Genomic DNA, 26,850 nt, shown 5'->3' with positions numbered 1-26,850 from the left:
CAAGATATTAATGTACATCTGCACAAATCTTCATTACTATTGTCCATTTTTCTCATGTTTATCATTATTATTTAATTTTTTTTACTGTTACTATTATTATTTTTATCATAATTTGTATGTATAGCACCTGTTGTAAAAATACTGTCAGTACTTACTTTATTAAGTCTTAGTCATTATTCTTTATTCATATTGTGACTACAGTAATCTAATTTTCTTATTTAAAGTATTGTCATGATGTAACTCTGATGTGTGAAATGCTGCATGTGTGAAACACTGGTCCGATGTAAGAGAGGGCCTGATGGCCCTAATCTGATCAGGTTAAATAAATAAATAAATAAATAAATAAAACACACAGCTAGCATGCTCAGGCCCAGTGAAGACAGCCATCTTTTAACGCAACTGCCGCTAGTATTCCTGAAGGTGCGATTCAGCACTAGCGAACTATGCAAGACAAAAACTTGATATATTTCTCTACAAATTGACACTACAATCACCCCTGTAGGTATCACAAATTAATTTACATGAATTTTCGAAGTTGTAAAGTCTTTTCTGAAACACCCTGTAAAGTAATGGGCAGGGGCACTATAAAGGAATAATGACATTAACTGCTGGTGGGTAATGAATTAAATTAAGATAATGGGCAGGAGCATTATGTCAGTAGTGTGCAGATCAGTTGTGATTTCGGGTCAGTCAGGGGTCGAGGCAACCATTCGCAGAGAATGGAAAAATCCAGGTTCGAGTCACAGTCAGTCACAGTCATGCACAACTTTTCAACTTTCCCCCGATTTAATTCAATGCCCACTAGCAGCTAATGTCATCATGCCTTTGATTAAAGACAATAAAATGTCACACTACCTTACAGTAGTTCTACTCATGGGCTAACCACACATAAAACTTCACAAGCCACTGTATTTTCAACTCTCAAGACAATGACTAAGAGGAGACTGAAAAACCAATTGTGCTGCTAGAATGTTTTTACCGAGTTGTTCCGATTGCTGCGAGCTCATTTTGAACCCCATGACCACTTTCAAGTTATCTGCAAAAAAATCAATCCTGAAACACACATTTTTGTTACTTACAAATTACAATTTTGAATTACTTACATACTTAGCACATAATTATTGCAAGTTCTGTCGAAATGTTAAAACAGGTGGAGATGCATTAGCTTGCAGTTTATGCAGGTACTGCACACTATTTTTAAGATGGTCGATTATTTTCATGTTTGAAAGCTTTTCATGATGTAGTACGGTTACAACTTTGGATTGTTATTCTATGGGTTTCTATGGGTTTGCTAGAGTTATTGTTATGTCTCTGATTTATATTATGGGTTTGTGAGCAGATATAATCTTCATTCTGTTTATTGGTACTATGGTTATGTCTCTTAATATTAATCTGTGAATTTGTATGATTTTGTTATCTTTTGTTTTGTTTATTGGTGGTGTTATCTGTGTTTCATTTATTCACCCAAGATCAATTTTGAATGATTTCAATAAAACTGTCAATATAGTCTTTATGTTTTAATTAAGTTTGTTCATTTAAGAGTTGGTTGGGATATGTGCGAGTATGAGTATAAATTTCCATTTCTTTGAGAAGATTTAGTGTCGGGTCCTTCAGTGTTACATGCAAGATTTCTATAGCATGTTCTCACTGGTTTACGTGGCAATTTTCTGTTCTGATGTGATGAAAGTCTGTGGATTGGTTTGTGTCATTATGTCTTTATGTGTTCTTAATATCATATTTTGAAATTTGTCTATTTGCCCTATATAGAATTAGTCACAGTCGCTGAATTAATTATATATAGACCGGCATGAGTGTGGATTGGTGGTTTTGTGTCTTCAGATCGGATTTGTGTTTTGATGATGTGTACAGTGCACAATGCAAATCTTACTATGGTTTTCTTTAATATTTTGTTTAACTTGTCAGATGTGGGTATCACATATGCCTGCAGCATGTAGGTGATATTTTTTTTTTTTTTTTTTTTGGGTCATTATGTATTATGTTGTGTACTGGCTTTGTGCAATTTTCATATAGTTGGTCTACTATAGTGGGGTTACAGTTCTTTGTGTTTGCTATGTATTTTGGTGTTGCTTATTCCTTCTGTACCACAGGATTTTGTAGTGGAATGTTTACTAATCTGTTTATCATGGTTTGGAAATATGTGTATTTGTGTATTTGGGATGGCATGAATATGCATCTATGATGTTGTCTGATGCGGTATGTGTCCTGTAAATTTCAAATTCATGCCTTTTGTGTATGTTTTTTATCATTAGATCTAGGAAATGAATGGATTTTTTATTTTCTAGTTCTCTGTTGAATTTCATATTTGGGTGCAGATTGTTTAATGTATTGTGGATGTGTTGTATGTCTCTGTCAGATCCATCTATTAGAAGCTGTGTGTCATCTACATAATGAAAGTAGTATATGACTTTATTAGTCCCTTGTTTGTAGGGCTGAATAGTTCTCATTCAAAGGTATTGAGAAAAATATCAGCGATAGCACCTTCTATACTGCATTTCATGGCAGCTCAGTCTTTATGGTTGTACAATTGTTATTAAATTCGAAATGCTTCTGGTTGAGTACTAGTTTCAGTAGCTCTAATATTTCTAGTACTGCTGAGACTGGCAGTTTTCAGTATTGTACATGGTTGTTTTCTGTTATATCAACTCTTTCATTTATTGGAATGTTGGTATACAGGTTTGTGATGTCGAAAGATACAAATTTTCTATTCTTTGTTATTTTTATGTCTGATTTTGTGGTAAGTCTCTGGCAAGTGTAATATTTGTTTTACAGACTTTTTAATTTTTTCATAATTGTGTAGGTTGAATTGTCTATCCAGTTGACTAGAGGCCATATTGGAATTTGGGGTTTATGGATCCTTGTCTGTGTGTGAAGTGTGGGTGTTCTTGGGTTCATAGAGATGTATTGCTTTTTCTTCCCCATTAAGTGAGAAATGTGTTGCTACTGTTGTGGTACTAGTTATATTTAACTGATTGCAACATTTAAAAAAAAACACCATAACTCATACAACTCCTTTACTAGAAAATTAAACAACAGAACAGCATATAAACAAATCAAGAAAAATATAAGTCAGAAACTACACCAGAGATAATAATTACAAATGGCAATCACTCGCACACAGCATTATACTGCACGTAACATTACTTTTTATTACTTTTTTGGTTTGGGAAGTGTATTTGTTAGTTGGTTTTATAAGTATTTCAGTAATACTGTTTCCCGCGAAAAATTCTAGTACTCCTCTTATGTAGTCATTTTGTTTCTTTATTACAAGGCTATTCCTTTTATCTGCTTTGATTGCTGCTGCTTGATGTATGAGTAATTTTTGGTTAATGCTTCTGATTATTTTAGGAACCCATTGAGGTTGCTTGTTTGTTTTGAGGACTTCGGTGAAAGACTTTTTTTACGATTCATGAAGCTTGAACCTGCAATAACAATGTGCTAAGAACGTAAGTAATTAAAAATTGTAATAACATCTTCAACTTTTGTAGTCCTGCTAGGCACTACAAGCTGGAACCACGTGACCGCTACGGTCGCAGGTTCGAATCCACCTCGGGCATGGATGGGTGTGCTGTCCTTAGGTTAGTTAGGTTTAAGTAGTTCTAAGTTCTAGGGGACTGATGACCTCAGCAGTTTAGTCCCATAGTGCTCAGAGCCATTTGAACCATTTTTTTGAAGTCCTGTCTCCCTCAGTTGCATGTAATATTACGGTATATTGATAATTTTTACTTTTTGAACCATCTGACTACAACTGAATGAAACACAATTTTCATGCCATACAAGTTTCGCCTTCATTCTCTGCAAGGCATCTTCAGTGGCAGGTTGTGTGGACAATTTTCTACATATTATGCTTCTGTTCCATTTTTGGTGCCGTTCATCCTCTTATAAATGCCACTTACAGTGTTTTCCCCACATTTCACAACACTACAAACATTTGTTTTGATGCAATGTTTTGGTTTGTGTTGCCAACTGGCGGAACAGCATCAAAAATGGAACAGAAGCATAATATTTAGAAAATCGTCCATGCAACGTGCCACTGAAGATGCCTTGCAAAGAATAAAAGGCGAAAAGTGTACAGTACAAAAATTGTGTTTCATTCAGTTATGGTCAGACAGCCGAAAAAGTAAAAATTATCAATACACCGTAATAAAAATTGTAATGTAATTTGTAAATAACAAAAATGTAAAAAAAATGTTTGTTTACTGAATTTTTTGGAGATAGATTGAAAATGTGGTTCGAAATGAGCTCAAAGCAATCAGAACAGCTCAATAAAAACATTATATCAGTGTAATTGGTTTTTCATATATACAATGTCCTTACAAGACATATACACTGCTGCAGGCCCACAATAAATAAAAATATTGGCACTTCAGTCATATGATAATATGAGGAATTTCCTGCAATATATAAGACTTCGAGTGAAGTTAAGAAAACTTATCAAGAAATCAAGAACAAATTGGCAGAGAAAAACATTATAAATCAAGATATGTGTATAGCACATTTATGTCTTAGTACGAATACCATTCCACTCATATCTGACAACTTATCAGAATTTATAGGCAGATATATCTAAAAACAAAGATGATGTGACTTACCAAACGAAAGCGCTGGCAGGTCGATAGACACACAAACAAACACAAACATACACACAAAATTCTAGCTTTCGCAACCAACGGTATCTTCGTCAGGAAAGAGGGAAGGAGAGGGAAAGACGAAAGGATGTGGGTTTTAAGGGAGAGGGTAAGGAGTCATTCCAATCCCGGGAGCGGAAAGACTTACCTTAGGGGGAAAAAAGGACGGGTATACACTCGCACACACACACACATATCCATCCACAAATATACAGACACAAGCAGACATATTTAAAGACCTCTTTGGTCTGAGAGTGTACAGGAGGCCACGCCGTTTTGTTGATGTTTGGCGTGACTCGTGTCACGTGTGATGCATTGTTAAGACTATGATAGCAAAAAATGGTTCAAATGGCTCTGAGCACTATGGGACTCAACATCTGAGGTCATCAGTCCCCTAGAACATAGAACTACTTAAACCTAACTAACCTAAGGATGTCACATACATCCGTGCCAGAGGCAGGATTGAACCTGCGACCGTAGCAGTCGCGCGGATCCAGACTGAAGTGCCTAGAACCGCTTGGCCACATCACCGGCGACTATGACAGCAGCCAATGTTACTCTCTTGGTCGCAGATGTATCCAAGGGATGGGGCCTGGTTGTCCATTGAAACTCCTATCCTACGGATGTCGTCAGATTTAAAGTAAGACGTTTTGGCCATTATTTTGCATTATTTGCAAGCAACTGGGGATTCTGGCGTCTGCAGTAATTCAGCAAAGATTATTTGTTTCATCGGTGTGTAAATGACTGAACAAGGAGCAGTTTACGTAATGTTCATCTTATGCTCGTGTTCTGCGTCTGCTGTTTGCGAGTGTAAACCTGACTCTCACCTTCGTCTGTTAATTTTGAGTGCATCATCAAATACTGAATCCAAATAGTGACTTTCAATTAATTAGCTGGAGTCCTCCTTTTCCTCATCACGAAGGGTATTAAATGGCAAAGTAGAATTTTAGACCTTAACTTGCTACCTCTTTTGCGTGGCTTCAATAACTAACCTGTTAACTAATTAAGGTTTGTGGTAAATAAAGGTATTTAAGTATGTTGTTTTATAATATTATCTGAAATGTGTCAATTATTTATGTTGCGAATGTTGATTTTCGAGTAGGAAAGGATGTGCTGGCACATCTGCCATGTAAGGGAATACTGCTAGTTTTGACTATGTTCTGACCAGGGTCCTTGCTCGACGCATGTCTTTAAATACGCCGCTAATCTGGTTAGCATATGTTGTGGATATACATTCCTGGAAATTGAAATAAGAACACCGTGAATTCATTGTCCCAGGAAGGGGAAACTTTATTGACACATTCCTGGGGTCAGATACATCACATGATCACACTGACAGAACCACAGGCACATAGACACAGGCAACAGAGCATGCACAATGTCGGCACTAGTACAGTGTATATCCACCTTTCGCAGCAATGCAGGCTGCTATTCTCCCATGGAGACGATCGTAGAGATGCTGGATGTAGTCCTGTGGAATGGCTTGCTTTGCCATTTCCACCTGGCGCCTCAGTTGGACCAGCGTTCGTGCTGGACGTGCAGACCGCGTGAGACGACGCTTCATCCAGTCCCAAACATGCTCAATGGGGGGACAGATCCGGAGATCTTGCTGGCCAGGGTAGTTGACTTACACCTTATAGAGCACGTTGGGTGGCACGGGATACATGCGGACGTGCATTGTCCTGTTGGAACAGCAAGTTCCCTTGCCGGTCTAGGAATGGTAGAACGATGGGTTCGATGTACCGTGCACTATTCAGTGTCCCCTCGACGATCACCAGTGGTGTACGGCCAGTGTAGGAGATCGCTCCCCACACCATGATGCCGGGTGTTGGCCCTGTGTGCCTCGGTCGTATGCAGTCCTGATTGTGGCGCTCACCTGCACGGCGCCAAACACGCATACGACCATCATTGGCACCAAGGCAGAAGCGACTCTCATCGCTGAAGATGACACGTCTCCATTCGTCCCTCCATTCACGCCTGTCGCGACACCAGTGGAGGCGGGCTGCACGATTTTGGGCGTGAGCGGAAGACGGCCTAACGGTGTGCGGGACCGTAGCCCAGCTTCATGGAGACGGTTGCGAATGGTCCTCGCCGATACCCCAGGAGCAACAGTGTCCCTAATTTGCTGGGAAGTGGCGGTGCGGTCCCCTACGGCACTGCGTAGGATCCTACGGTCTTGGCATGCATCCGTGCGTCGCTGCGGTCCGGTCCCAGGTCGACGGGCACGTGCACCTTCCGCCGACCACTGGCGACAACATCGATGTACTGTGGAGACCTCACGCCCCACGTGTTGAGCAATTCGGCGGTACGTCCACCCGGCCTCCCGCATGCCCACTATATGCCCTCGCTCAAAGTCCGTCAACTGCACATACGGTTCACATCCACGCTGTCGCGGCATGCTACCAGTGTTAAAGACTGCGATGGAGCTCCGTATGCCACTGCAAACTGGCTGACACTGACGGCGGCGGTGCACAAATGCTGCGCAGCTAGCGCCATTCGACGGCCAACACCGCGGTTCCTGGTGTGTCCGCTGTGCCATGCGTGTGATCATTGCTTGTACAGCCCTCTCGCAGTGTCCGGAGCAAGTATGGTGGGTCTGACACACCGGTGTCAATGTGTTCTTTTTTCCATTTCCAGGAGAGTGTGTGTGTGTGTCTATATATATATATATATATATATATATATATATATATATATATATATATATAGAGGGAAACATTCCACGTGGGAAAAATATATCTAAAAACAAAGATGATGTAACTTACCAAACGAAAGCACTGGCATGTTGATAGACACACAAACATACACACAAAATTCAAGCTTTCGCACCAACGGTTGCTTCATCAGGAAAGAGGGAAGGAGAGGGAAAGACGAAAGGATGTGTGTTTTAAGGGAGAGGGTAAGGAGTCATTCCAATCCCGGGAGCGGAAAGACTTACCTTAGGGGGAAAAAAGGACAGGTATACACTCGCGCGCACACACACACACACATCAATCCGCACGTACACAGACACAAGCAGACATTTGTAAAGGCAAAGCTGTGGTTTGGAATGACTCCTTACCCTCTCCCTTAAAACCCACATCCTTTCGTCTTTCCCTCTCCTTCCCTCTTTCCTGACGAGGCAACCGTTGGTTGCGAAAGCTAGAATTTTGTGTGTATGTTTGTGTGTCTATCGACGTGCCAGCGCTTTCGTTTGGTAAGTCACATCATCTTATATATGTCATCTTAAATATGTCTGCTTGTGTCTGTATATGTGTGGATAGATATGTGTGTGTGTGTGCGCGCGAGTGTATACCCGTCCTTTTTCCCCCCTAAGGTAAGTCTTTCCGCTCCCGGGATTGGAATGACTCCTTACCCTCTCCCTTAAAACCCACATCCTTTCGTCTTTCCCTCTCCTTCCCTCTTTCCTGATGAGGCAACAGTTTGTTGCGAAAGCTTGAATTTTGTGTGTCTGTCGACCTGCCAGCACTTTCATTTGGTAAGTCACATCATCTTTGTTTTTAGATATATTTTTCCTACCTGGAATGTTTCCCTCTCCCTCTCTCTCTCTCTCTCTCTCTCTCTCTCTCTCTCTAAAAAGAAAGATGATGAGACTTACCGAACAAAAGCGCTGGCAGGTCGATAGACACACAAACAAACACAAATATACACACAAAATTGTCTGCTTGTGTCTGTATGTGTGGATGGAGATATGTGTGTGTGTGCGAGTGTATACCTGTCCTTTTTTCCCCCTAAGGTAAGTCTTTCCGCTCCCGGGATTGGAATGACTCCTTACCCTCTCCCTTAAAACCCACATCCTTTCGTCTTTCCCTCTCCTTCCCTCTTTCCTGATGAGGCAACAGTTTGTTGCGAAAGCTTGAATTTTGTGTGTATATTTGTGTTTGTTTGTGCGTCTATCGACCTGCCAGCGCTTTCGTTCGGTAAGTCTCATCATCTTTCTTTTTAGATATATTTTTTCCACGTGGAATGTTTCCCTCTGTTATATATATATATAAACAAAGATGATGTGACTTACCGAACGAAAGCGCTGGCACGTCGATAGACACACAAACATACACACAAAATTCAAGGTTTCGCAACCAACGGTTGTTTCGTCAGGAAAGAGGGAAGGAGAGAGAAAGATGAATGGATGTGGGTTTTAAGGGAGAGGGTAAGGAGTCATTCCAATCCTGGGAGCGGAAAGACTTACCTTAGGGGGAAAAAAGGACAGGAATATACTCGCACACACACACATATCCATCCGCACATACACAGATACAAGCAGACATTTGTAAAGCCTTGCGGATGGATATGTGTGCGTGTGCGCGAGTGCACACCCGTCCCTTCTTCCCCCCTAGGCAAGTCCCTCCGCTCCTGGGACCGGAACGACCCCCCACCCTCCCCCCTCTGCCAACCCAAGTTCACCACAGGATCAACATAGCCCAACTTTAACCAACACTTTTTCGCCTTTTTTCACAACAGATCTCCAGTTACTTTCTCCAGTTACTTTCATTTTCATCTCAACCTCATGTTACACTTTCCACCTTCTAATACCATGGCACCCTCACAACACCCCCACAACGACCCCATTAAGTTTTATATACATTCCCTCTGCAAACATGCCTTCACCCTAGCCAGATTACACTCGCATATTTTATTTTCTCAGGCTTGTCTGATATTTGGCATTACCCCCAAAGGCCTCACACTTAAAGTTCCCATCTCTGGCTGCAACCCTTCTTTCCATCAGTCCCTATACCAGTTCCAAACTGAACAATCCATTGCCCTCACCCACCTAATCATTCACCTTGTAATGGTCCGCCTGAGTTGTAGTTATTTTGCTAATTGCTGTAATCGCACTATTTCACTCCAATTTACGGAGCTTGTTAGCACTTGATGTTAGGTTGGCGCCATTAACATGCATTGTATTGTAGTAATCGCTGCTGCTTGCTGGATCGCTGCTGTGTCTCGATGCTGATGCTGGCTCTAAATCTGGTTGTCTAGGGTAAACACATGAGGTCCCGTGTTTTTCATGTGCTTTTGATGATAAAGAACGAGCGAAACCAACACATATGTAAACATCAAACATTTATTACTTTGGTGGCCATATTAATTCCACTATCCACCAAAGACCATAACACAACACAAAGTAGTACTTCCTTTACATGTTCTTTGCATTGTTTTTCCATCCCAAACAATAACACAGAAACACACTTCACCAAAGTGACATTTCGACTGCTCCTGACTGCCTCCGACTGCCCTCTCGACCCTTCTCGCTGCTTGTATTTATAACATTGTCAAAGAACTACTAAAAAGAGATATAGTTTATAAGTCACATGTACATCTGTTGTTATAATTTATGCAGAAAAGTTATTAATTTGCATCCAGTGACATAATTTAACATGTTATTAAAATGACAGACAGATTTGTTGACTTGACAGAATAATTCCTTGTTACAAAAAGGCTGTTTTTTAGAAGTTTGTCAATTGACTTCTCTAATTTGCATAAATAAGTAAGTAACATGAATTATGAAGAATTACATTGGTTTCCGTCTAAAATAGGATTGATTACGTGAATACTGAGTGAAAACGCTCCTAGTGAACAAATAGGTTTCACTGGGTGATTTTTATTTAAGGAGATCCAAAATACCTAAGTTGGCCACTATTTTTCGTACTTCATATTAATTATTTAAGATAAACTTAGTGTTTTTCATGATGACATTTGCTGTATCAGTGATCAAGTGATATAAACTTTTGTGTGGGTCAGTCATTCAGTATAATTTAATGGGTTGACTGTTTATGGAGACATGTTGTGCAATCATTGTTAACATACACAATAACTTTTCTATAATCATAAATACTCATTAAACTGGTTGAATTTGGAGGGTATCGCATACTTCGGGAAAGTAAAGCCTTTAATATGTTCCGTTACAACCTACACATCAACTCAGCCAATGAACACACCCATCAACTCCTATCCTTAATAGAAGTCCTCAATCTTTCCTCTCCCACTTCCACACCGGCTGTTCAGAGCATCCTCCTACAGGCCAACCGCAAATTAGAACAACATGCCACTCTCCACCTCAAAAAACTATCCAATCTCCTGGTTTCCCACCTCTGGAAAGGCAACTCACTCACCCTTCACAACCTTTCCAGCAAACCTCAACCTCCTCTCATTGCACACAAACCCAGTCTCTCCCATCTACTCAACCTCCCACTTCCAGCTCCACTCCCTCCAAAACCTCAAATTTCCAATCAACACAATCTGGAACCACAACACCCTAATTCAGTAGTTAACCTTTCCTCCAAACCTCTCTCCCAATCCGAAACCTCTGTCCTATCCAAAGGCCTCACCTTCAGCACCACTCCCAGATTCAACCAAACAGCCCTCGTCAAAGATTTACTGTCCTACACTCGTACTCTCTGCTGGAAGTATCACTTTGCCACGAAGAAAAATGATCCTAATCCTACTCCTAATGATCCAACTCCCAAAGACACTATCCAAATTGAACCCTGCCTGGAACAGTTCCGTCCTCCGTCACAGCAGGACCCACCTCCTCTTCCTCAAAATCACGCTCTCCAAACCTTCCAGGAATTTCTGACTTCCAGCCTTGCCTCTCAATCCTCCTTAAAAGACCTTAATCCTACGCCCAACATCACCACTGCTGAAGCCCAGGCTATCCGTGATCTGAAGGCTGACCGGTCCATCGTCATCCTTCCGGCGGACAAGGGTTCCACGACCGTGGTACTTGATCGTCGGGAGTATGTGGCTGAGGGACTGCGTCAGCTTTGAGACAACACCACATACAAAGTTTGCCAAGGTAACCCCATTCCCGATGTCCAGGCGGAGCTTCAATGAATCCTCAGAACCTTAGGCCCCCTACAAAACCTTTCACCTGACTCCATCAACCTCCTGACCCCACCGACACCCCGCACCCCTACCTTCTACCTTCTACCTAAAATTCACAAACCCAATCATCCCGGCCGCCCCATTGTAGCTGGTTACCAAGTCCCCACGCCGATCACCTGCCACCCTACCTAAAACCTCTTTCCTCATTACCTTAGCCAGCTCCATCCTGACCCACAACTTCTTCACTTTTGAAGACCAGACATACCAACAATTAAAGGGAACAGCCATGGGTACCAGGATGGCCCCCTCGTATGCCAACCTATTCATGGCTCGCTTAGAGGAAGCCTTCTTGGTTACCCAGGCCTGCCAACCCAAAGTTTGGTACAGATTTATTGATGACATCTTCATGATCTGGACTCACAGTGAAGAAGAACTCCAGAATTTCCTCTCCAACCTCAACTCCTTTGGTTCCATCAGATTCACCTGGTCCTACTCCAAATCCCATGCCACTTTCCTTGATGTTGACCTCCACCTGTCCAATGGCCAGCTTCACACGTCCGTCCACATCAAACCCACCAACAAGCAACAGTACCTCCATTACGACAGCTGCCATCCATTCCACATCAAACGGTCCCTTCCCTACAGCCTAGGTCTTCGTGGCAAACGAATCTGCTCCAGTCCGGAATCCTGAACCATTACACCAACAACCTGACAACAGCTTTCGCATCTCGCAACTACTCTCCCGACCTGGTACAGAAGCAAATAACCAGAGCCACTTCCTCATCCTCTCAAACCCAGAAACTCCCACAGAAGAACCACAAAAGTGACCCACTTGTGACAGGATACTTTCCGGGACTGGATCAGATTCTGAATGTGGCTCTCCAGCAGGGATACGACTTCCTCAAATCCTGCCCTGAAATGAGATCCATCCTTCATGAAATCCTCCCCACTCCACCAAGAGTGTCTTTCCGCCGTCCACCTAACCTTCGTAACCTCTTAGTTCATCCCTATGAAATCCCCAAACCACCTTCCCTACCCTCTGGCTCCTATCCTTGTAACCCCCCCCCCCCGGTGTAAAACCTGTCCCATGCACCCTCCCACCACCGCCTACTCCTGTCCTGTAACCCGGAAGGTGTACACGATCAAAGGCAGAGCCACATGTGAAAGCACCCACGTGATTTACCAACTGACCTGCCTACACTGTGATGCATTCTATGTGGGAATGACCAGCAACAAACTGTCCATTCGCATGAATGGACACAGGCAGACAGTGTTTGTTGGTAATGAGGATCACCCTATGGCTAAACATGCCTTGGTGCACGGCCAGCACATCTTGGCGCAGTGTTACACCGTCCGGGTTATCTGGATACTTCCCACTAACACCAACCTATCCGAACTCCGGAGATGGGAACTTGCTCTTCAATATATCCTCTCTTCCCGTTATCCACCAGGCCTCAATCTCCGCTAATTTCAAGTTGCCGCCGTTCATACCTCACCTGTCTTTCAACAACATCTTTGCCTCTGCACTTCTGCCTCGACTGACATCTCTGCCGAAACTCTTTGTCTTTAAATATGTCTGCTTGTGTCTGTATATGTGTGTGTGCGCGAGTGTGTGCCCGTCCTTTTTTCCCCCTAGGGTGGGTCTTTCCGCTCCCGGGATTGGAGTGGCTCCTTACCCTCTCCCTTAAAACCCTCATCCTTTCGTCTTTCCCTCTCCTTCCCTCTTTCCTGATGAGGCAAAAGTTTGTTGCGAAAGCTTGAATTTTGTGTGTATGTTTGTGTGTCTATCGACGTGCCAGCGCTTTTGTATGGTAAGTCACATCATCTTTGTTTTTAGATATATTTTTCCCACGTGGAATGTTTCCCTCTCTCTATATATATATATATATAAGGGTGGAATCTAAATTTTTTTATTACTATTGAACTGTACTTAAAGTCATATTGTAAAGAAAGGAACTTATTGGAGATTAACTGTCACCGTAAGGTGTTGGGGACAGCGCACTTTCCTGATATTCATCTTTATGTTCTAGTCAGTGTGTAAACTTGCAAATTATTTTCTCTTTACATGGAGTGTGCCTGCCTTTATGTTATAAGTGACTGTTTCATAACCAGTTTTTTTTTTAACACACCTATGTGTATATTCATATTTATGGGAGAAAAAGTGTGTTCCCCTGTTGAGCTTTAACTAAAGTGCAGAAAACTGAATCAGGTGTTCATTATTGTTCTAGTGTAACACTAAATAATTTTCTTGGGCTATTATCAAGTGTTACAATAAATGCAAATTGCAGTGATATAATGCGCTATTTCAGTTGATCCCCTGATTTCCTATCTCCGCATTTGTTAATCTAAACTCATAATATTAAATTGTTTAAATATTGGAGGGAGGTGTGTGTCCCAGGTCATCGAGGTAAAGTTCTAGATGTGGGTGGACAGTACGACAACAGAAGTGAATTACAAGCCTTGCTGGCTGAAAACTTGAAAACTGAAAGCCATGAGTGAGAACCCATGACTGCACCTTTTGTATGGCTCCCTGCAGCTGATGTTCAGCCACACTAACTGTAGATGAACAAAGGGAATTACAGAAGTCAACAGCATACAAGAAGGGCGATACTGAGGACCCCAATGCTGCTGTGAGACCATTAATGGCAATTAAAATGAGTGGGATGCTCAGTACAGAACCATATGGGAACCCATTATATTAGACATAGGGAAGGGAAGGCGGGGGGGGGGGGGGGGGGGGGGAGGACTGTGTGAAACACTGACTCAAACTTTGAAGGAGTTGAGCGACAAGAAGTTCTGTATAAATATTGGGAGCGGGCCACTGAGTCCCCACTCTTGTAATGTAGCGAGGATGTAGTGGTGCGAAGTGATGTCATAGGCTTTCGTCAGGTCAAAAAAGATGGCAATAAGGTGTTGGTGGGGAGAAGGCCATTCAGATGGCAGATTCCAAGTACACCAAGCGGTCAGTGGTGGAGCAATCTTGGCGAAAACCAGCCCGTAATGGAGCAAGAAGGCCCTGAGACTCAAGGAGCCAACACCACCGCCAGCTAACCATATGTTCAAGCAACTTGCACAGAACATTGGTGAGACTAATAGGATGATAGCTATCCATATCTAGAGGGTTCTTACCATGTTTTAGCACTGGAACAACAATGCTTTGATGCCACTGTGACTAGAACTCATTATTGCTCCAGATGCGGTTGAAGATGGCAAGGAGGTGGCACTGGTAATCTGAGAGATCAAAGGCCGAGTATGTGCCATGTGTCACCCTGAAACGAGTGGGGGCACCTCTATTTAGGAGGCAAAGGTCAAGTTGCGTTAGTAGACCTCAACATCTTTACCACAGCCAGTAATCTTGGTTCCACCCTACAAAGCGCTACTAGTGTTAAAATCGCCCAAAAGTAGAAAAGATGGGGTAGCTGGGAATGTAGCGCAGCCAATACATCTGGAGGAAGGTCGATGTTGCAGATGGTAATTTCCTGCATTGTTCTCAATAAAACTTCTAAAGTTGTTTGAAGGGGTGCAGGTGTGTTACATACAGAGGTAATATATCTGAACTCCACTTGACCTCTTGTTACAGTCAGTATGATTTTTTAATACCCCCGATGGCCACGAAAGGCAGGGATCCGCATTACTGGAAAGCAGGTTTCCTGAAGGGCATGCAAAAAGCAGGTGCGGCACGAAGCGTTGTTGTAATTCAGCCAGGTGGGGGAAAGATCCGCAGTAATTCCACTGGAGGATGCATGAAGTCACCAAAGAAGCAATTTACATCTCTGATCACCTCCTGCCACCTGTTGAGGGCTTGTGGATTTTGTGTCCATTGCTTCTGAGGTTCCAAGGAGACAGGGGACAGTAGGATCTCCACCTCATCCTCAGAATTGGAATCCGCCAGAAGCAGCAGTGTGGTGACCACTGGAATCACTCTTCTAGATAGGCTTTTTCTTTTGGTCCTCCTGCTTTTCTTTCAGTTTGTCTGGCTGGGAGGGCTTTACTGAGTTTTCCTCAGGAACCGGAGATGATTGGGAAGTAGCAGCTTAGGGCTCCTTTAGCCACTGGCCTGTGTCTGGCCTCTCCGCAGCAGAACTGTTGGAAGGCAATGTCCCAAAGGACCCCTTTCTTGCGAGAGGAGCTGTTGCTTCTCAGTAAGAGGGGTGGGTGGGAACCACTGACTCTGATGGGGAGGGGGAGGGGGAGGGGGTGACGTTGCTCCCAAAGTAGATGTTTGGGTAGGAATGGAAGGAGTGCCCCCAAACAATAAGGAGGCAGATTTAGTCTGGCAGCGCTGAAGGCCCACTTTTCGAGGAACAGGTGGTGGGGTCACTGTTGCCAGAGAGGGCGACGTTCATCATAGCTACACCATAGGAGATCACACGCACAAGATTTAAGTGGTCGTATTTCCGTTTTGCTTCTGTGTGGGTCAGTCTGTCCAGGTCTTATACTCCATCATTTTCTGCTCTTTCTGAAAAATGGCACAGTCCAGTAAACAGGAAGAATGGTGCTCTCCGAGCTGACACAAACCGGAAGGGGGGGCACAAGGAACTTTGTGTGACAGACGTGCGCAGTCCCAACATGTGGGGCTGGTGTTACGAGAGGACATATGCCCAAATTTCCAACATTTGAAGCACCACATAGGAGATTTAACATAGGGTTTAACGTCACACTGGTATATCTTTTCAGGCAGCGAATCACCTTTGAAGGCCAAGATGAAGGCACCAGTAGCAACCCTGTTGTCCTCAGGCCCCCTATACACACGCCTGACAAAGTGTACAAATCATGGCTGTAGATTGGCATGCTACTTGTCATCGGACTAGAGGAGGAGATCTCTATGGAATATAATAACCTCGACCATATTTAAGCTCTTATGTGAGATGATGAAGATCGGAACATCACCCAGTTTGCCACAGGTGAAAAATACAAGCAATTTGTCTTGGGGACACTGGTTTGTATTGAGACCGAACCATTCCTCATTTTGAGTATTCCTGCTACTTCCCAAAACTTGTTTACTAAGTGCTTAACCAAAAAAGAGGCTTTGTCATTAAAAAGGATTGCCATCAGACCCGGTGCAAACCAAGTATCGATGAGAGTAAGTTTGTCCATTATCATGAGCCCTGCATTCCTTCCATAGTGTAGCCATGGAAGGGAATAATTTAGGGTTGTGTCTCTCAGCATTAAAGTGCTCCTTACCTCACTTGGAGACTTTTGAGGCTGTTTGACCACCAGCCACCCACTCCAATAAGGGAGTCTCCCCACGGGCACCACCAGCACAGCCTGGCACAATGGCCATTGCCAGGAGTCCTGATTCCTAAGATGACAGGCACATACTCCTTGGCATTTGTGGGGCGGTTGCAGCTCAGGTATCAGCAATGTGGTCCCTGTGTAGTGAGGGGGCTACAACCCAGAAGGCACATGATGACCCCTCCAAGACTGGACTGGCTGCTGTACTGGATATCAGGTGCGAAAGGTCCCATCACGATCATGGGTGCAGAAGAAGACAGCGGACAATGGAGGTGGATGGTACAGCCTGCGAGGTGTCCTCACCCAAATACCTGGATTAGGGTGAAGTTGCAGAAAATCGTAATGCACAATGAGTATATAATGCACCACATAAGGTGTCCTTCCTCAAACTGCCTGCATGTCAGAAAAATTTGGAAGATATGGAGGTCAAATTATAAAAGGGGACCATAACTTATTAGGCTGGAAAGTGGAAGAATCCTTTAGTCACCTCTCACAAACGGTAGGAATACCTAGGGCCTTTTCTAACACCCAAACCCACAGTGGGGAGGGGCATGAAGACACCTTAAGTTCCAGATAGGCACAATTAAAAGACACTTACATAAAGCATGTGGCCACAGCCTTCATTAGCCAAAGAGAAAAACACACCATTCACACACAAAGCAAGCACACCTCATGCACACATGACCGCCAACTTAAGCGTGGGCCAGAATCCATTCTGGCCTGAAATGCTGGGTTGGCAGTCGTGTGTGTGAGGTGTGCTTGTTTGTGTGTATGAATGGTTTGTGTTTCTCTTTTGCTGATGAAGGCAATGGCAAAAAACTTTATGTAAGTGTTTTTTTAATTGTGCCTCTCTGCAACTTAATGTGTCTAATCTTTTCCTACATTGTTGATATTCTTCTTAGTGTCAGTAGGTGAATAAATTGCAGCATCATGTTGAATAGACAGCAACGAAAGTTTTTTTTGGGCAGGGTGTGGGGATATAAGAAACAATTGCGACTAGGGTATTTCCAGTGCTAGAACCACTTGAAAAAAAAAAAAATTTACTTGAATATACTTCTCTTCTTGAAATGTCTTTCAGGTGTTGCTTGCTATTAGTTTGTAATTTTTCCACAAGACTCAGCTTGTGATGTTTCCTCAACAATTCTTCCTCCAAATCAACCGAAGGGTAATATCTGCCTGTGGTGACATTGTGCCCTGAATTATGTATGGGAACAACCAGGTATTTCACTACAGCTGCAGCTGAATTTGATTGTTATGGACTATCATTTTTCTTCCCTGCATATGGCACCATGCTGAGAGCATATCTGGTTTTAGAGTGTGTGAGCATTCGTGTAAATTAAATGCTTTCCAGGTTTTTCCTTCAGAAAGACTTTGAAGGGACATCTGGCACGTAACAATGACAAGATTATCAATAACTGTGTACATCCCAGCAAAATATCTTGACAGTAACTAATTCATTTTATCAAACACTTGTTGCACTGTAGCAAACTTATCACGCTCCCTGCACTCATTTCACATCTCTCTGTCATCATCAAATCTTACTATTTTAGTAAGCTGACAAAATCGAGTTCTACTCATAGTATCAGTATATACAAACCTTCCTGAAGTTCTGTCTCAATGCTTTTTCACAAGTAATCTTTATTATGGTGTTAACAACTTCTGGAGAAAAATTCTTTACAAATTATTCTCTTGTTGTTCCTACTTTACTTTCCTTTCTCATGCCTTCTCACTGTTTCTTTATGTTTTATGTTACTCACCTTGTAATATGAGGATGTAAAATCATTCCCTGTGATTGTAAAATACTTCTCACTGACCCAACCAGCTGTGTCATCATCCACTGCAGGTAACTAGAGCTAGTCTGCCGAGTGTTTGTACACCATCACCGTCACATCCTCACACGCAAACACACTCCTCTTCAGTTGCACTCACCACTTCACCACTACCACCAAATTCTGTACATTCTTCTAAACTGTCTAACATTGCTCTTTCAGTAAGAGAGCTGGGGTACATTTTCAGTCTCAGTTGTCTCTTAACACTGGACAAAACAGCACTGTATAAGATGGAACAAGAGAGAATCGGAAGTGAAAGAGAAATGAATCATTGTTAAGACCACTGTCGCTACCCACACACAGAAATTCAGTGCCCAGAGGGTCTACACTGCCGAAATGTTACAATTTATGGAAAAAGATATTTTTTGTCAAGTCACATCTACTACCAAGGAAGTAAACTTTATGACAACTTCATTAGACTAAAATTGATGGCTCAAGTTTTGCTGAATAAATTTATGTATTCATAAAATCTGGTTGAGGAAATAATAAAAAACAGAAAATAATTTTATCAGAATTTTAAAATATGAAACACCAACTTAAATTACAATATTTACAATCACTGCCCCCCCCCCCCTCCCAACACACACACACACACACACACACACACACACACACACTACTATACTTTATCACGTTACTGGTAAGATTGTTTTTGAGACAGAACAAACTATTATTACTTACCTTAAGATCTCTGTGAGTTATTCCTTTTGAATGCAAATACTGAACAGCTACAACTATCTGATAAAATATCAGCTTTGCCTCTGGTTCACCAAGCTGTTCTTTTTTGGTGATCCTGTCAAAAAGCTCCCCTCCCTCCATCAGTTCCAGAAACATGTACACTTTATTTGATGTATCCACAATGTCATGGATGGTTATAATGCATGGCTGAAACAAGGATTATCTGTCACAAATCCCATTCATATTCCAAATTAAAATCAAGATAAATGGTCATCAAAAAATTTCACTATCTGTGTTTCTTTGCTATTTCATCCACAATTCCACATAGTAATTTAATAAAGCAATTACATGGAAACTCATTTAAGATTTTTAAAAAGTCCATCGAAAATTGTTTTACCGAAACTAGAAGTTTTAAACAGATTGCAAAATGGCAAAAGACTGACTGCCATTCATAAGCATGGTATTTGTAAATTCCTTTGACTTTTACCAAGCACTATACTGTGGCGTTTATGCCAGTATTACTCCACATTCTACAAACACAATTTCTTCATTGTGGTATTGTCCACAGATCTCGATAATGTAACAAAATTGGAAAACCTCCATTGACACCAAAAAAGAGAATGGTATCTCGCTGCATACAGCAAGAATGAATGGGGGACACTGGCGAAGCCACACCCCCTCTCCCAGCCCCACAATAGCCCCACAATGGCCCCACACGGAGGCCGATATACAGCCGAACAGAGGCTCAGCTCAGTTTGTGACCTCCGATCAAGCAGACATCTTCATCCCATTAGGAGATGCATTACTTTGTCTTACATTGAACAGTCATTCTGAACTTTGTACTTTGACAGAAGTTTTTACTAAATGTATCAAGTGATCCTTTAATTTCAAAGACAGTTGTAAATATTTGGCACATACCTGTGGCAACTGATTGGATCAAGTTAAGTAAATCTTTTTATCATTCTTGTAATAAAGAAAAAAAAAAACATCTCATATGCCATAGCTCATGACACGATCGGCCACAGAAACCAAAACAGCTGTCCTGGACAACAGTTGTTCTGTCATGTCATAACACTCAAAGTACGTCAAACTTGCAGGACAATGACCTTTCAATCAGCTAATACGAAACGTAATAGATTATTGGGAATTATAATATGTATTTTTTATTTTAAAAAAAAAAGACACCCTCACAATTAATACTGGATGAGATTATTTGTAATCGGGACAAGAACTCTTCAGAAAATCTGGACTCTTTATTGCCTATTAGCTAATAACTTGCTCTTCTGTGTGACATAAAATTAAATATAGCGTACCCAAAACCAGTAAAGACAAGAGACTGACAAGACAGTGCACGTTTCTGCAATCCTTATATCCTAGTGATTTTTCTCTTGATCTTGCTACAGCTTTACATGGTGTGCTTTCTTTTCTGCGAAAGAAGTATTACCTCATCAAAGTTCGTTGCTACATGAAAAATCAAAATGTTGTCTAATACTGAAAAAGCTGTTAATACAAATAGTACCCAAGACTGGTGTGGTTACTCGGTCTGATTACATGTATTTTGTCACTGTCTGCTAGGAAAATGAAATAGGCCTGCCTAATATTGCAGCAATTGTTACACACACCAAATAAACGAGACTGTTTTGGCAATAATGGTTATTTTTATAACATGACAGAGTATAATTCATGAAGTACCAATATCAAATGCCTATTACTCCAACTACATGGAAAAAGTTTTATGTTAGGTAATAGTTTCACATTTCATTCATACTCTCTAGCTACTGAAGCATGAGGTCGAAAAGTAGTAGTATTAAATTTTAATATAAATTTGGAATTGTCATATTCTTCCATAATTTGTGAGTCTCCATTTCTTCTCCTTCCTCATTCTTACAAACAATATTGTCGTCACTAATTCTGTAACAATTTCTGCCAGAGTCAATACTTATTCTCTGGTTAACTTCACAAACCCTGCCACAATCACCGGTTTAATTATCCTGAGTTTATTCTCCGGTTAGGCATCATTAAGTGTTCGTACAATGTGTTTTCCATGCTACTCCCAGAACAGAATTTTAGCGGCTGCTAGACGGGGACTGTGTAACTGGCCCTTAGTAGTGTAGCAGTCTGGCCAAAAATTTTCTCTCAAAATTTCATTTTCTTGGATACACACAGAAGATAATACATAATCTTTGTAACCTGTTATTCCTGTTAGTCATTTATTTCCACTCTGGTAGGCTAAATCTGTGGATTTCACTAGTAATTATAACAACGCTAATCATTTGCAAACCCAGTCAACCACACAATCAGCGATCATCATTCACCCATTGGGCTTTATAAGGCACAGCTCGTATAACCCCGTCCCCTTTTATCTGCAGGGAAGTTTATTTCTAGATGCGATGGGGATTCCCCTGGCAGAGACATCACGTACATTATGCTTGCATTCAAAAATCAACTTACGATTCTTTCAGAATTCAACTTAGAATTTGTTCAAAAATCAACAGGGATGTGTTTCAAAATCATATGAATAACTGATAGACCAACGTGCACTGGATGCTAGGCGCTTTGTGAAACAAGGTCTTTTTCCACAATTTGGTCCCCCCACCCCACTGAAATTGCCACCCGGGGCAGGTACCCCGGTTTGTCCCACCCCCTAGTTCCGCATACATGAATCTGGCTGCTTAAGCACACCAGTAAAACTTGCATCTGGCAGCCTACTGCTACTGCTTATACAGCTAACTGCCACACTTCTGTAGCCAGAAGCGGGAGAAGGTATTACTCATACGCAAGTCAACTGCGCATATGTGTGAGCTCACTCACAACTGCTGAAACAAATCTAATGTAAACAATTGTGGTGTCATGTTCATTGGAGGCAATCTGTTGTTATGAAGCATTGCACAGTCTTCCTAAAGCCTTTGACACATTTTGCTGTTGGCAGACCCATGTATGAGCACTGTATTTTGTTGTACATGGAGCATTTCCTTAGAGACTTAAATTTTTTTTTTCTCTCATTCCTGTTTTGTTGCTGCAGTATTATTCTGCCAGTAGTCAGATACTGTAATATCATTTGTTAGAGTTTTGGTTCTTACCAGTCAAAGTATCAAAAATTTAACTGGAAAGTAAAACAATGAAAAATTCATGGAATTCTAAAAAAAAAAATTCCCCGAGTTTTTCCCAGTTCTCTCCCGGGTGAAAAAATTCCCGCATTTTTCCTGGGTCTCCCAGGTGTCGTGGATCGTATGCACCCTGGTTTTCACAAATTACTTTTGGCTAGCTGACCACTGATACACATCAGTTAAAATCTATGGCATAATTTCTGGAATAGTCCTTTAACCCAGGGAGTGAACATGAGAAAGAAAAGAATCCCTGGATATTTTCTGGATTTCCTGGTTAAAATACAGTTCACAATGCACTTTGGAAATATCTGTGATGCATGGCAACATGTACTCAGCACTTTCTTTTTAATTATGAAAGTATAAATACAAATTCCACCAAGCACAGCATGCTTCTGAAGCACAAAAATCTACTTTGCACTGTGCGATGCACTTTTGACAGCTAACAACTGCTCATGTCATGTAGTCTCACCAGCCAATAGCAACATCACTTAAGTAGTGCGATCACACAAATAGGAAAAGTTAATGGCTAAACTCGACATACATGCAGCACAAACAATGCAGGAAAAAGAGAGATTGCTACTTATCACAATGATAACATGATAAATATATCTAAAAACAAAGATGATGTGACTTACCGAACGAAAGCGCTCGCAGGTCGATACACACACAAACAAACACAAACACACACACAAAATTCAAGCCTTCGCAACAAACTGTTGCCTTATCAGGAAAGAGGGGAGGAGAGGGAAAGACGAAAGGATGTGGGTTTTAAGGGAGAGGATAAGGAGTCATTCCAATCCCGGGAGCGGAAAGACTTACCTTAGGGGGAAAAAAGGACGGGTATACACTCGCACACACACACATATCCTTCCAGGAATTTCTGACTTCCAGCCTTGCATCTCAATCCTTCTTAAAAAACATTAATCCTACTCCCAAGATCACCACTGCTGAAGCCCAGGCTATCCGTGATCTGAAGGCTGACCGATCCATCGTTATTCTTCCGGCGGACAAGGGTTCCACGACCGTGGTACTTGATCGTCGGGAGTATGTGGCTGAGGGACTGCGTCAGCTTTGAGACAACACCACATACAAAGTTTGCCAAGGTAACCCCATTCCCGATGTCCAGGCGGAGCTTCAAGGAATCCTCAGAACCTTAGGCCCCCTGCAAAACCTTTCACCTGACTCCATCAACCTCCTGACCCCACCGACACCCCGCACCCCTACCTTCTACCTTCTTCCTAAAATTCACAAACCCAATCATCCCGGCCGCCCCATTGTAGCTGGTTACCAAGCCCCCACAGAACGTATCTCTGCCCACGTAGATCAACACCTTCAACCCATTACATGCAGTCTCCCATCCTTCATCAAAGACACCAACCACTTTCTCGAACGCCTGGAATCCTTACCCAATCTGTTACCCCCGGAAACCATCCTTGTAACCATTGATGCCACTTCCTTATACACAAATATTCCGCACGTCCAGGGCCTCGCTGCAATGGAGCATTCCCTTTCACGCCGATCACCTGCCACCCTACCTAAAACCTCTTTCCTCATCACCTTAGCCAGCTTCATCCTGACCCACAACTTCTTCACTTTTGAAGGCCAGACATACCAACAATTAAAGGGAACAGCCATGGGTACCAGGATGGCCCCCTCGTACGCCAACCTATTCATGGGTCGCTTAGAGGAAGCCCTCTTGGTTACCCAAGCCTGCCAACCCAAAGTTTGGTACAGATTTATTGATGACATCTTCATGATCTGGACTCACAGTGAAGAAGAACTCCAGAATTTCCTCTCCAACCTCAACTCCTTTGGTTCCATCAGATTCACCTGGTCCTACTCCAAATCCCATGCCACTTTCCTTGATGTTGACCTCCATCTGTCCAATGGCCAGCTTCACACGTCCGTCCACGTCAAACCCACCAACAAGCAACAGTACCTCCATTATGACAGCTGCCACCCATTCCACATCAAACGGTCCCTTCCCTACAGCCTAGGTCTTCGTGGCAAACGAATCTGCTCCAGTCCGGAATCCTGAACCATTACACCAACAACCTGACAACAGCTTTCGCATCTCGCAACTACTCTCCCGACCTGGTACAGAAGCAAATAACCAGAGCCACTTCCTCATCCTCTCAAACCCAGAAACTCCCACAGAAGAACCACAAAAGTGACCCACTTGTGACAGGATACTTTCCGGGACTGGATCAGATTCTGAATGTGGCTCTCCAGCAGGGATACGACTTCCTCAAATCCTGCCCTGAAATGAGATCCATCCTTCATGAAATCCTCCCCACTCCACCAAGAGTGTCTTTCCGCCGTCCACCTAACCTTCGTAACCTCTTAGTTCATCCCTATGAAATCCCCAAACCACCTTCCCTACCCTCTGGCTCCTATCCTTGTAACCGCCCCCGGTGTAAAACCTGTCCCATGCACCCTCCCACCACCACCTACTCCAGTCCTGTAACCCGGAAGGTGTACACGATCAAAGGCAGAGCCACATGTGAAAGCACCCACGTGATTTACCAACTGACCTGCCTACACTGTGATGCATTCTATGTGGGAATGACCAGCAACAAACTGTCCATTCGCATGAATGGACACAGGCAGACAGTGTTTGTTGGTAATGAGGATCACCCTGTGGCTAAACATGCCTTGGTGCACGGCCAACACATCTTGGCACAGTGTTACACCGTCCGGGTTATCTGGATACTTCCCACCAACACCAACCTATCCGAACTCCGGAGATGGGAACTTGCTCTTCAATATATCCTCTCTTCCCGTTACCCACCAGGCCTCAATCTCCGCTAATTTCAAGTTGCCGCCACTCATACCTCACCTGTCATTCAACATCATCTTTGCCTCTGCACTTCCGCCTCGACTGACATCTTTGCCCAAACTCTTTGTCTTTAAATATGTCTGCTTGTGTCTGTATATGTGTGGATGGATATGTGTGTGTGCGAGTGTATACCCGTCCTTTTTTCCCCGTAAGGTAAGTCTTTCCGCTCCCGGGATTGGAATGACTCCTTACCTCTCCCTTAAAACCCACATCCTTTCGTCTTTCCCTCTCCTTCCCTCTTTCCTGATGAGGCAACAGTTTGTTGCGAAAGCTTGAATTTTGTGAGTGTGTTTGTGTTTGTTTGTTTGTGTGTCTATCGACTTGCCAGCGCTTTCGTTCGGTAAGTCACATCATCTTTGTTTTTAGATATATTTTTTCCACGTGGAATGTTTCCCTCTATTATATTGATAACATGATAAGTTACAGACAAGCACAATTAAAAGACACTTACACATAGACTTTCAGCCACAGCCTTCGTTGATGAAAGAGAATTTTTTATTTCTTTTAATTGTACCTGTCTGCAACTTTGCTTGTTATTTTCACAGTATGAAGCATTCTATCTTTTCTTACACTGTTTATATGCATACAGTATAGCTACAAGAAAGACAAGTCATCATAAATATTTTACTGTTTTTTTGCCAAGTGTGTGGTTAAGCAGGATCCTAAGAACACAGCTTAAACTGTAGCAGCTGAATATATCTGACAAGCATGATTACAAATTTCACTGCTGTGCACTGAACATTTTGTGGATTACTTGACTGAGTACCTGTTCCACTGTGCACTTTGGGTTTTCCATAGAAAAGCCAATTACATGTAAAACTGCTCAAAAACTCGCTTCATGCTTTTTTTAAATAAGGATAATTATACCTTTTTCTGTGGTTATTGCTGTAATTTGTGATCTACGAAAGATCTAAAATAAATACAAAAATCTAAAACTGAAGCTTTGTCTTTTTTAGCATGCATTACCCTTTAAGATATATCAAACAAAAATGAGCCAATAAAATTTTAAATAATGGCATAAATGGCTAGTCATCTGGCCCCAAAATTTTTCTAAGTGGTTGGTCCTCAAAGCATTATGTTTTGAATGAGTGTCAAACACTCATTGCACTTTCTCACACACTACATTATCCATCTTGTGTAAAAGGAAATTTATTTTGGAAGTAACGCTTCTCGTACCACCATTCATAATATTTTCCTGTGACCTGTTTAAAATGTAAACAGTTGTGACAATACGCTTACTGAAAGGAGTTTGTTGTTCGAAGTATTGCATAGTCTTCGTCTTAAAGCCTATGACACATTTTTCTGTTAGCAGATGCATGTACATGTATTGTTGTCATAAATGGGGCATTTTCTTTGAAACGAAAGTTTTATTTTGGTGTTATTCTCTGAATTATATTTTACTGCTACAGTATTATTCTGCAGCATTTAACTGAAAATTAAAACAACAAAAACTTCCCGGAATCCTAAAAATTTCTCAGGTTTTAACCAGATGATTCCCATTTTTCCAGAATTTCCTGAGGTATGTACACCCTGTATAACCTCATACAATGCTACATCAATCTAATCATCAGTTAAATCAAGGAGTCCACAGGTAATTAATTATAGGGCTGTCCTCTTGCTTTTGGTAAAACCTAAAGGTCATGGGACTGTTTTCAATACAAACTGGTGTCAGTAACACTTCATGCTATATC

General features: G+C 42.1%; 1 protein-coding gene across 2 annotated transcripts in view; it reads right to left on the bottom strand.

Moving 5' to 3' along the window:
• LOC126202977 (ovarian-specific serine/threonine-protein kinase Lok-like) overlaps nt 1-26,850 on the bottom strand; it is a 202,340-nt gene that overhangs the window by 82,048 nt on the left and 93,442 nt on the right. For both annotated transcript variants that reach the window (XM_049937143.1, XM_049937132.1), the window contains exon 5: nt 19,217-19,420. In XM_049937143.1, coding sequence (XP_049793100.1) covers nt 19,217-19,420 — 204 coding nt within the window. The remainder of the gene's footprint in view (nt 1-19,216; nt 19,421-26,850) is intronic.

Source organism: Schistocerca nitens, chromosome 1 (genome assembly GCF_023898315.1).
Source record: "Schistocerca nitens isolate TAMUIC-IGC-003100 chromosome 1, iqSchNite1.1, whole genome shotgun sequence".
Lineage (NCBI taxonomy): Eukaryota > Metazoa > Arthropoda > Insecta > Orthoptera > Acrididae > Schistocerca > Schistocerca nitens.
This window is presented reverse-complemented; position numbering and strand designations above follow the sequence as displayed.